General features: G+C 28.0%; 1 protein-coding gene across 1 annotated transcript; it reads right to left on the bottom strand.

Moving 5' to 3' along the window:
• Window positions 1–556: 556 nt before the first annotated feature.
• Window positions 557–12739, bottom strand: LOC111042677 (MORN repeat-containing protein 5). Its single transcript, XM_022327363.1, has 5 exons — window positions 12577–12739; window positions 10507–10693; window positions 6687–6851; window positions 5669–5911; window positions 557–1097 (listed from the first exon to the last, which is right to left on the bottom strand). Exons 1-5 carry the CDS (start codon window positions 12737–12739, stop codon window positions 974–976), a joined length of 882 nt encoding a protein of 293 aa, XP_022183055.1. The 3' UTR covers window positions 557–973.
• Between the last annotated feature and the right edge of the window lie 1137 nt (window positions 12740–13876).

Raw genomic sequence — 13876 nt, 5'->3', positions numbered from 1 at the left:
TTCAAGAAACATTTCAAAAATTTTGGAAATAACGAGTGTAGGCACTTAAATATGGTACAGGACAAATTCGCTATAATACTATTTTTACAAATACGATTTGTACGTACCTATCGTAAAGGCCTTAGGGAGATGATATAAAAAAACATAAGCATAATAGCCTGTACAAATACAAGTATTAACATATTTTATACTAATGTATTTTAGATACAAGTTACAAACGGTTTATTGTATAATATAAAATATATTAGAGTAGACAAATTATTTTAATACAACTAGAAATCTAGATCACATTAATATTGTATTGCAATATTTTTATTATTGTGTACTCAACAGTAAACCGAACAACACTCTTCCCGGAGACGCGTTTAGTGTATTATTTAAATTATAAAGAAATATGCTGTCATGCTGATTCTGATAAATAATTGTGCACGCTCACACTACAACACGAACCATAGTAACAATATTAATATCCAAATTAATGCTTAAACTAAATTTTATACAATTTTAAAATAGGTATAGGTATTAATAAATTATAACGCTGTCTTGTTTAAGCCCTAAATAGTCAAAATCAAGATCCTTCAAAAATTGATTTTTACATTTAACTCATGCGTGCTTGACTCTGCAGTACATATCCCAACTAAGAGTGTTGGCTTTAATACTATATGCTCAGTTTTTATTTAAATATTATATTATATTGCATAATATATTATTGACAATATTGTAATCATAACATGTACTACAATATTATACCATAACAATAATTTTATCCTTATAGAATCATCATCAAAAGAAGAAATACAAACTCGAAACACAGTTTTTTAAATTTGACTTATCTGTACTTGAAATATTGGAATAGTTATGTCTAGATTAGTATAATGATGGTAAACTATTTATCTAAAATTTGATTTGATTTTTGTTATTTTTAAGTGGTCACCGCTTGGCAGTGATTTAGCAATTATCAATACTTTCGACGTCAGTTGTAATTTGTAGGCACACTGTCAGTCAATCTCAAGGTCCTTTGGCAACGGCTTAGTTGGAAGCTCTCTGACGATGATGACGATGACAATTGGTCCAATGGAGATTGTTCTTTTTCCGACCTGAAAATGAGAAATAATTAGGTTAAGGGTTTAATAGAAAGAAGAATTCAAATATTTTATATTCAAAAGTGATTGTAAGTAATTGCTTATGATAGTAAAAGTACGAAACAAAACTTTGAGTTTATAAATGTTCAGAAGGGATGAAGGGGGAGTGAATTTCAACTCATAAATGAATAATTTGCATGAAACCATTACTACTTACAAAGAAGGTATGGTTCAAATTACAAGTTTCTAATACCACAAAAAGTGCACCAAAAATGTTGCATTTTTTTCTTTGAACAAATTTTTTTTAACCCTGAGGCATAAGACGTATTAATGTCAATAATATTTTATTATTTTTCAACTATCCCACATTAAATCATTAAAGTGTTTTTTAATTGTTTTCAAAATACACCGCACATCGAATTTTTCATTCAACTGAATCGAAACTTTATTTATTTATTTATTTTGTTTGTCACTATATCCACAAAAAAAATTTCTACAAGGTGGCTTCATGAAAACATATTATTACTTTCAGTTTTTTTTATAGACACTCGAACTTCTCAGTTCCATCATCAGTAATAGTTAGTGATGTTTTTTGTGTCTATTTCATAATTTTTATTCCATAATTCAATACGAATTTTGAAACATTATATTTGACAAATAATGTGCTAATTTATGTGCCTTTTGGCTAATTTATTAACTTAAATTCCTGTCGATCAATGTAGTAAAATCAAGTGTAGGTTTTCTCAGTATAAATTAAATATATTTTTTCAAATATATATAATTCAGTTTCTATATTTTAGTTTACAGTAAAATATAATTACAGCAAAACTGTATACAGTCGGGAAATCAAATGTTTATCCTAACGAACCACTGCTATTGCTTAGTGTACTGACAAATTTAAAATCTCATTTATTCTATGATACATCGAATTACAATTTAAAATTATTTTCATGTAGAATAATTTTCATAAAAACGTTTGTATATTTATCTCATTGTAATGGCTTATTAACATTTAAAGTTCACGGGACATTGGGGTATACATATATTTATCTACCCTTCACTTTTATTCTCAGCGAAACTTTCAACATTTATAGTTACTTGTTTTTATGTCTGTCAACAAATTCAAAGTTGTTAGACGATCTTTCTGCGTCAGAATATTATACTATTAAAGTACCTAAGTGTTTCTGTTCTAATGAAAGTATAAAAATTTAACTGTCGATAAAATAAAAACTAATTAAACTTTTTATTTGCTTACTCTTTCAAAACTTCAACTGATGAAATAAATGTAGCACGTTAAATGGACCACTCTGTATTCCACCTTTTACCATCAGCGTATAATTGGGCATAATGTTTCGGCATATCAAAATATGTATCTACTGGTACCATCGAAGAATTCGACTTATCGCGGTTAAAGCGCACCTAAATCGAGCAGTTGAGCTATAAGAGGTTTTTTGTCTTCGTGTTATTATTTACTGCCTTAGACATACTGGTGATGAATGATCATTAATTATTGGTTTACGTATGCAAACATATATTGTCGTTGAAATTCGAAACATTACAAAATATTATAATATTGTTATTGCACTCAGCGAATATACAGTCTTGAATTAGACCAAATGCATATTTTATGACGACTGACGAGTATAGTTAGGTCATTTTAAACAGTTGTGAAACTATTGACGATACACGTTTATTGAAAACTATCGTACCATGATAAATTATGTTTTTTATAAACAATAAACTGTAAGTACGAATTCGTTGTATAATATGTTCAAGGTTCATCAATGTTTTTTGACTACGCTCTTTTGTAGGATACAAGTAATTATATTTAATATGCGTGTTATATATGAGGCAAAGTCGTAAAGGTATTGTTGAATGTACATTAAATTAATACATATTATTATACTATATTCTAAATCGTTCGATGCCACTGTAATTAAATCAGAGCATTCATCAAAACAGTTTGATTTATTGTAATGTGGGTAATAAAAAATGAAGTGTAACACAACATAACATGTAATGGAGTCTACTTGTGTATGAATATTATATAAATGAAATATTTCGCTATTGTTGATTACATTAATAATAATGACAGTTGATTTTTATCACAGTCGAAAGTAATAATGAAAGTTTATTATAGTTCAACAATGTTTCACGTCTATATAAATGTGGGTTGGACAGCGGTTAGTTATTTATTGGTTTTACTGGAATAACTTCATACATTATGCATTTTTTATGGTTGTAGTGATCTCTCGCTATACCGTCCCTGCACACGTGTATTTTCTATAGGTATAGATCTTAATCGTGTTATAGGTGTAATTTTTGTCAAATATATATTCAACTCAAGTTTTAATAAATCATTTTAAATGTATTTCTAAATAATATATATTTTTCTTACACGTGTATGTGCCACATTTCTCGAGTTCACTATAAACTAGGATCTATTTTTGGTCACATTTAACACAACACATATCTTAGTACAGCTCAAAACTACGTTAGAGCTTCACACTTTTCGTTTGAATAAAAACTATTATCCTTGTTTAAAATGTTGAATCGCTTAAATATGATTGTTGATTACATATATAATATATATTTTTAATTAACTGGTACCATGGTCTTAACCATTAAGTTCACAACTAATAAATTATTGCCGCTTCTATCGAGAAAAAACTTCAAAGTTTATCAATTATTTTTATTTTTTATTTTTTACTTTTTTTCATCAGATTCACATACTGTAATTTGTTATTAATCAGAATAATGTAAATACTGTCACAAATTAGTCGTTACATGATTTATAATTTCGTATTACTGCACATAATGAATTTTCACACAAAAAGTTGTCCCTACTATGAGCTATACACTAATTATTACATATTCAATGTTGGTACTACCATTATTTTCAAATAAAATGAAATACAAAAATATACTTTCGAAATCACAAAAAATGACAAGGACAACAATTAGTGGACTGTATATAATTTTTATATTTTTATCATGATTTAATTGCTGGTCTTTTACACATTTTTTTTTATTGTAGATATGTGTTATATGTTTATGTTAATATAATTTGATATTGTTTTATCATTAATACTTGCAAAATATTTAGCAAGTAAAATAATATCCAACACTAGGACAACGCATTCTACCTGATCTTGTATTATATTTTGTTGTAAAAAATATATATGTTTCCAGAGTTATTTCCTTTTGGGGCTTTTTATTAATTTTCTAGACAGCTAACCCTTTGCAATATATATTGAAAAATAATTCCGTTAATTCCGGTATTAGCTGGCACACGATATTAATAATTGTGACGTCTGAAGAATTTGCGGTATTTCCTATTACATTTATTACCGAAAAGGAGCAAACTATATAATGTAATATTGCATCATCATTTTTGTTTTACATTTTTCATAGTCAAATGGAATAGATATCTATAATTTCAATTAAAAGTTACAGATCGTTGTTTGAGTTTAAATTCCTAAAAAACGTCGATAAAATGAATGTCATCATTGGAGTTTCTAATGTCTAATATAACAATTAATTGTTCGAATAATGCGTGCTACGAATGGATGGTAGTCAGGAACGATTAAGCAAGGTGTTAAGTCCTTTTTAAATGAATTACACTAGTCATCACAAAACAAATTAAACAATCATGTTTCTGATTTGTATGATAAAATTACTAATTATTTAATTATTTGATCAAATTTAAAGGCAGAACTCAATTTATAATATATTATATTTTACTTAATATTGTACACCTAAAAAAAAAAAATTAATTTTAAACACTATCGCTATCAAAACTGACATCGAATGATTTTAGTTCTTTCTATTTCCGTCTAGTATTAATATTATCCACGTATAAATATATGTAATTAATACATCGTGTTTTAAACTATACCTTCTACCTATCTAATTATTCACGCAGCCAAAAACATACTATTATTAGTTTTTATTATCTACTATTTTTTTTTATTTTTTATTCAAGTAAGGCTTCAACTCCTGAGGTTATTAGCCTGTAAAAATTACAAAATAGTATTGATATTAAATATTAGTCTTACAACTGTAGGGATACATTATTTAACAATAAAGGTAGTTTCTAGGATATATGTACATTTAACAATTTAATTAATAGTAAATTACCTACTATTGTTATAACATGTTATCAAATATTTACGTAATGTATGGTGTTTCCATAAAGTATGCTATATGGAAATAAATAAAATGTAATAAGCATTTCTTTTTGTATGGCGGCTATGTCCCGGGAGTAGACACGAAGCCATAGTTCGGACGCCTACTTGACAGAATTTCTAATTGCCCCCCCCCCCACTCTAGGTTTCTGCCATGCCCGGTTGGGGGTATGGTGGTCTCGTCTTTGCCCAGAGAGCGATCCCGTCCGTGGCCCGGATTCGAGCCGGCGACGGTGCGCGTTAGAACCGACGCCTTAGTCCGCTCGGCCACTCCGTCCCCCATAAGTATTTTAATGGTTTTATAACGCGTTTCGTTTTGTGTTGACAAATAATAATATCGGGCTGACTGTTGGAATAACACGATTAAAGTAATTTTATTTGGTAACTATTTTTACTTACTGTGCTATGCTTTGTAGAGAAAAAACCAACCAAGGAGATGATTTGACTTCGGCCATAATAGATTGGTTGTAGTGGATGATTTCTTCAGAAGATATATTGTTGTCTGCAGTCATAGATCTTCCTTCATTTGATCCTGCTGTACCGTACCAATTTTTGTACAGCTCAGGTCGAAAACCTACCACTCTTTTGCCACCTCGATGACAGTTTTCAATAATCCAATTACTGCATTCTTCCGTCGGGACCCTATATGAAATAACACTACTCGTATAGCTCACTGTGGAATAGGTAGGTACATCAGAAATCTGTTTTTACATAATATGTATAATAATATAGTACTTTACGATTTTTGCAAATGTCGATCAAAAATTAATAAATAAATTAACAATAATTTACATTGTCCGTATTAATGGCTTATACGTTACCTATTCATTTGTTTCAAATTAAAGTCAATTTGCACTGCACTAACACACCCAAACACGTATATATATCAAGAGTAGATACCAAAAAGCTATATAATACCTAGTGATTCATTTAATTATGTAAAATATTAATCATTCAATTAATATTATAGCTTCATAAACAATTATAGAAATTAATGACTTTCAATGAAACATATATAGCTATGACATGAACTATGAATATCTAGTTCTAACTATTGCTAAATAATATACCATTCTTAAGTAAAATAGAATATCATATTGAAATTTTTATTGAACTTTCTAATAGTGTAAATATTTTACGGAAAAAAATACAAAGCACTAATTTTTTTTTAAAATAAACTATCTCTATAAATCACATCGAACAAAAAACAAACAAATACTTTACATAATATTATGTTATTATATACTGCACTGCAGGTAAAATATAATAATATTAATAATAATAATAATCACGGTGTTTATCGACAGTATTTTGCGAAATTTTCGTTGACCATCTGGCGATTGCTTTAATTTGGATATTATTACTATTTTTATTATTAGATGTTATTTGAGCATCCGATTTTTTTAGGTGTACTCACCTAATCAGCTCGTTTGTGTAGTAATCGTGTACAGTGTTCGTAAGTGGCCAGTAAAATCCATCACCGGCGTCATATGCTCCATCCGGCACTTCTATCGTGGGCTGCCGATTGGTAATATAACTCCTAGCAGCTGGTTGAAAACCGTTGGTATGTTCAATGGCAAATCTAAAATTTCGTTATTATTTTTACGATGGGTATGAATGTATCGATCGATGGTTGTGTTAAAGTCGCCCTCTTAAGATAACTTCCATAACGGTTTTATTCCAAAATATTTTTGAATTATCATTTCAAAGTATATAAATATTAAATGATAAATACTAGATGTCTAGGTGGGTTACAGTGTTACAGCTATAACGTTATAGCTTTTTATTGTTTTTTCGTTTTCGTATAAACTCTAAGTCTAAGTATTTTTCAATTGGTAGCTAACTACCAAATGTGTTCACAATAACATCATTAATATAATATGACAGTGGATGTCAATTTTTTGTTCGATAAAAATGAATATAATCCGTCCCAGGACAATAAATAAAGGTAGATTCTTCCGTTTTTTTCTTAATCTCAAAAACTTTTGTGTGCGTATGTACAGCTTATTTGTTACCGCGGGGATCAAGATTGATAAGACATTTTCAAAAATATTTTTTTTCCACTAGTATTAATTCGACTTTAATGCCTATAGAAGATCTATATTTTAACTTTTTTTTGAGTGAAACACTCTGAAAATAGACGTTGCTTGTTTTATATGTTTTGAGTGGCTTGATACCTAATTGCCTAACTATAAAATGTCACTTTTATGGTTTATTTATTTTTAAATACAATTTCACAACACGTTTTGATTTTTAATGAATAAGAATAAAAGATGCACCCAATAACTCGGCTGGTCTATCTTTTAATTCGTCGGGATATGGGATATTGAGTTATTATCAAAATAAATGTACCTACGTAAGTGTCATAAATGCAGAATTATTTTGTCGGTGTTCCGAAATAATCGTTTTAAGGAAACAAAAATATCAATAATACGTACTTATATATTTTTCTTGTTTACAATTTAAAATTTTTTATGGCGACCTACCTACTTACTATAATGATAATTTAGATTTATTTTATATGGACAAAATAACAAAATTTAGAAAAGAAAAAAATGTCATATTCTAGTAATACATATTACATACACAAATTAAGATTTTAATTAGGTACTTTTATTAGTCATTACTCATTACATTTCATTACTCTGATTAAACTAATACATTTTGAACACGAACACAAATACGAGTAATCGAGTGTCTTTTTCGTTATCAAATTTAAAACGTATATAGTTCCACGGAGTACGATCTACCAACATTTCCCCCAGATAACTGCAGCCTGCGTTAAATGACGGCCACAGACTTAAGATTTGAGTTTGGCATTCGTAACACCGCCGAGGTTATGATTTAATATTACAGTCGTTTGAATTTCCATATTATATTATAATGTCCTCTCGTCTATCGCGTATAATTATAAAATGATGTACACCATACAACACTTTGGACGCCAATGGCTACAGCTGCAGTGTTCGACGGTTTTGGCATTGGAGTGTACATTCACTTAAGTATAGGAAAGCTCCAAATATTGTAAAATATACCCAACGTATATAATATTATACATGGCCATATGGGTATTGTCAACCAGGAAACAATATTGGCCAGCACTCGACCTATATTAATTACGTTCCTATATATGTGGTTTCCATGTGTGTACGGACTTGGCTGATATAATAATAATACTAATATTATTATGTTTTAAATGTCGACCAGAAAACATTGTAGATGGCAGATATATAATATTATTATAAATATTTAATATATTGTTGTATTATTATGGTGTGTGTTTACCCGAATAAATTACGCTTATATAACCACACGGCCGGGTTGACGATTAAATTGTAAAGATCTTTTAACAATAATATTATATTAACGCCGTTTCTCTCGTGTTAAATTAGTAACGTTTAAAATCGGGTTTCGACAAAACGTCGGATTTATCAAGTTATGACAAGACGATGGTGAGGCTCTATTTATTTATGATTAAATCCATCGAGTTTAGCTTCCTTTTTAAGGTAGTTTATTCTAATTGATTTATGCTCAAATTATTCCGGTCTCGGAAGTCTCAATCTAATATACATATCTATATAAATATATTTATACATAAATTCATATTACATTTAATTAACCATGACTTTTATACGACGCTGATCAATTAATTCGTTTCAATTATAAACTATAAAATATTCTGCTCGGTTAATGAAATTGTAATGTACGAACAATGACCGGTTAATTTAACTTTTAATGTTACGCTTTTCTACAATATTTTTGTTACACGTATTAGGTTCATGGAATGTTTGCACAGGTTTTAGTTTAAACAACTTATGGATTTAATTTACATCATGTCCATTTTAATTAATTTTCCCATTCATTTATAAACATTTCACTTCAAAAATTCATTTAAACATTTCATTAGAAAAATGCCGGTCCTTGAGCTGTCTGATAAGAACCTAACCTAACCGTGTGGGAGACACGAATATATTTTATTACAAACACATTATTAACAACATCCGAATTTGAGGTAGTGGTTATTGTAAATATATATTATTTTAAAATTAATGTCCATTAATATTAAAATTATTATTTATTCATACTATTATTTGAAGTTATTTCTATAAATATTTAACGATATTATTATACCTACATTTTGTATTGTACAAAACAAAACAAAAAAAACAATTTATTAATTATTTCTGTAATTAACAAAATAATTGGTTTAGTTAAGCTCTGGTTTAGAAATTACAAACAATTTTTAGGAAACGGTGTATGGAAAAGGTATTATAATATCATGCAGACAAATATTTATTCATCCAAAAAAATATTAATATATTTACTGTAGTGTAAATACAATGACTAAAATCAATGGTTATCCGATAAATACATTTTTTTGTTGAAGCAATACACATAATGGCTAACAATTCCATTTTATATTTTAATCATTATTGTTATGAACGAATTAGACTTAGTGTGCAAGCGTGCAGTGCATACTGCAGTACATTTGTGTGCAAACTGGAGAGTCGATTGTCTGCGTCAATTGTCGGAGTATTGTGTATGTTTAATCTAATAATGTCTAAAACAATTTTTTCAATATTTATTTTGTGTTCTGTGTACTCATATAATAATATAGATTTATAATAAAAAAAGACATTATTTTATTTTTACGAGTAAAGTATACCTACCCGTTTTTGAATAAACGACAAAAAATCGCCAAGTTAGCAAATTCAAAATACGTTAACAAGTACCTACTATCTGATTCTTTGTAAAATTATTTATACATATGAGTATATAATATATATAGAGTCTTACAATTTATTGATTCATTTTACGGATCACTTAGCTTTCAGTATAATTTAATTTTAGCTCGCACTCTTCTTTGTAATTAAGCATATGGTTGTGTTAAAAAAAAATACGTAATTACCTACCTTTACATTATAATATAACCCTGTAGTTTATGTTTGGACGAAATGTACTTATCATTATTTTTGTTTTTTATATGAGCAGACTTGGGATTATATTATGTAAATTGCTAAATTATGTGCAATATATTATTTATAGTAATTTAATTTAAATATATTTCAATATTAATTAAAGTAATGCAAATAATTTACATACCTACATATATAAATCATATTTTGTTATTAATTTATTATCTATTCATCATGTTGGGAAAACTGAAGTATATATTATGTTTTTTTTAATGTAAAAATATTTCATTTTAACGGGGATATTTTTGACAGGAATAATACCTTCTATCTGGCACCTTACAGTACTGCCAATTATTCTGCTGAAATCTGAGACCGTCGCTGAATATGTAATTTTGTTGTACACATTTTCCTTTTTCCCAAACTCCCTCAATCCGGGATCCTGATAAATAGTACATAGTGCCATCTCCGTGAAACCTTCCGTCGTCAAAATTGCCCTCATAGACAGTTCCTAAAAATCGATTTGGCGATATTACCTTTAAACTGCACTCAAAATAAATTGCATCGTAATCGAGTCGATCAGTTGAGACGTTTAATAAATTCGAGAGAAAATAAAAGTGTTTATCACTCGATAGCGTCCCTTATTCACACTCGTCGAATGTGAAAGAATCAACTTATTGTCGTCACATTTGCATGGTTTGTTCGAACCGTACCAATCTACATTTAAAATTTTGGAAAAACGGACAGAGTTTTTCGGACCGTTCCGTCCGCCAGTAACCCCGTCTCAATTTATAATTATGGTATTTTAATACATTAGATGATAATCGTTTTAAATATGTTTATATTTATAACATGTGTTTTCTTACAGTTATAGGTTTTAAACATATTATGTATGTAATAACTATTTTTATGTGATGCGATAGCGGTGTTAATCCAAAATCGATGAGAATTCAATTTCATTGTTATAGTGAGGCAGTGAGCGTAAGTAAAATACCTGTGAATAAAGTCTTATCCATATATATCGATATGTTATTTTTATAACAAACTATAACATTAATAATAAATAATGAAACGTTTTATGAGTTTATAAGCTAATGTTTGTTTATTGTGTTCTACTATAACTATCACAATGACGTTTAAAGTATCAAATATAGACTACTTATGAATAACTTATAACTTTGTTGTAAAATTCTAACAAAATATAGCTACATTTCATTCAAAACGAATCATTTCTTATTGTCTTAGCAACAATAACCATACAGGTTAAGAGGACGTCGTACCTATATGTGTTGTCTCCGTCTTACACACGTTCGACATAATAAAATTTCCTTTAATCAGATTCAATAGTTAGTTTTGATATTAGAGTAAATTTATCCATCACACAATTTAAAGGTAAGATTAGTATCTAGGGTTCCACTGAGCCTTTATTGATATTGTTATTTTGAAATTAGTAATGATCATTTTAAAATGTGCACTTTCAAAAAGGTCATAACTTACTTTAAAATAATAATACCAATAAAAGGCTAAGTGGAACTCTAGATAATAAACTTACCTTTAAATTTTATAATTATTAAATTCACTCTTATATCAAAACTAACAGCACACTATGAATCCGGTAAAATACAATTTGCCATGTCGAACATGTATAAGACAGAGACAACACATGCGGGTACGACGTTCTCTTAATATTTACAACTTAATACACTACAAATAATGTTATTTTATTTTCAACAACGAATAAACTAATTCACCAACTATTATATCATATTTTTTTTATTTTATTTAAATAAACAAATATACAGTTTAACATTAATTGTACATTTGAATTATCTATCTTCTGTAAGCTAGGCTTGTGGCGAAGATAGAGAGTTATAAATTGATACATATTATGCTTAAAAACTAAAAAGAAAAACTAAAACACTATTATTGCGTAATTATACAATACAGAAAAAGATAAATAAAATATAATACAATAGGGTTAACTTAAGTTACATTTAAAGATACATGTAGCCAATCATTAATTAATTTTTTAGCGTTGTCATATTTGTAATTAATATTAACATTCTTCTTTATAGAGAAAGGCATAGAATTGTAATATATAGGACCAAGATAATCAACAAATTTTTGACCAACTGATTTTTTACAAAGTGATGTTTTAGCATTAAAAGATCAAAAAGCTCTTTTGTTACTAATTTCATTTTTCTCTACCCATTGATCTAAGTGTTTAACCACCCACATAATAGCCATTTTTTTGAAAAAAAAGTCAACTGGTAATACATTGAACTCTTTAAAATTAAGACCAGTTGAACCAACATAGTTTGTTTTTTTAAATACATGACATACACATAGTTATGGTTTATTTTCACTGTCTAAGCGTTTTAAGTGTTGACCTACCATTTTGCATGACGTATACTCCATCTCCGGACATCGTTCTGTGATTCCATTTTCCTTTATAACGGTTTCCTGTTCCAATTGGAATCCATTGGTCGTTTGGATGTAACTGACGTTTCACACGAACTTTTATCTTATTTTTCGATTTATTTTCACTGCAGATCATTTTAGTTAAAATTAAATAACCTCTTTTTTCTATTTTACCAGCCAAAAAAGAACACCATTTAATAATTATTGTTAACTAGTATATTCTGTAACCATGGTGTTTAAATAAATTATATTCGTATGACTGCTATGGTCAAAATATACATATACGACTGTGTAGGTATTTAATTGTATTTTGATACTTAAAATAGAGTATCTCGTACTTACTGATTCATTTTTTGCCAATAGTTGCAAAATATAATTTCGAAAAATGTATTTTTGGCAGATTCGGGAACCAAAATATAATGTAATATTAAATAAAAGAAGGATACAATTTATTTTATTATTCTTATAATCAGCTAAACACAAAATAAAAAAGTTGAAAAGTTTATCCTCCTATTTTATATAAGAACCTGAGATTGATATAAAGTTGAATAGTATTAGTATTTATTTGTGTAAGTATTGTTCAAAAAATCGAATATTGTTAATTTGCATCTAATATTAAATTAGTTATGCAAGTCTTAAAGTTTAGTTGAGTTCAAGAGTATATACTATAACCTAACCTATACAGGTGGGTAAACAAAAAGATAAACATGGTATAAAATATCGTGAATGAAACTGGTAGTAATTTATTAATATTTCCATATATTTAATAAACAAAAAATATTTCAAAAATTGGTACCTATAATTTTGGTAGTGTTATTTTATAAACTCACTAATTTAATTTGATGATACTAATGGGTTACACAAAGATGCACTTAGTTATTGTTTATACTCAAGTATTCGTCCAACACACAGTTTAGGTACCTTATACATATTAAAGACAATATACTACTTATTACTACTTAAATAAAATAAATATTTAATGTAGGTGATTAATTAGATGTTTTCACGATATTGAGGTGCCTGCCTATTTAGTAAAAAAAATAGCAAATTATTTAATTTACTGATTACATTTTAGGTTTAAAATACATATTATTTCATTGATTTTCAAATGAATACACAGAGGAAGCCATTATATAGTAAGTAATTATAACATTATGATGACATCATGTCAAAACTGACAATATCAGGATACTGAATATTGTTTTGATTGTTATAAAATGTAAGGAAGTAATGGAAAAATAAATCAATCAAAGAGAGCTGTTGAATTAATATG

The sequence above is a fragment of the Myzus persicae genome, unplaced genomic scaffold, assembly GCF_001856785.1.
Source record: "Myzus persicae strain clone G006 unplaced genomic scaffold, MPER_G0061.0, whole genome shotgun sequence".
NCBI classification, from domain to species: domain Eukaryota; kingdom Metazoa; phylum Arthropoda; class Insecta; order Hemiptera; family Aphididae; genus Myzus; species Myzus persicae.
The sequence above is the reverse complement of the archived record's forward strand: the minus strand, read 5'-3'. Positions and strand labels throughout refer to the sequence as shown.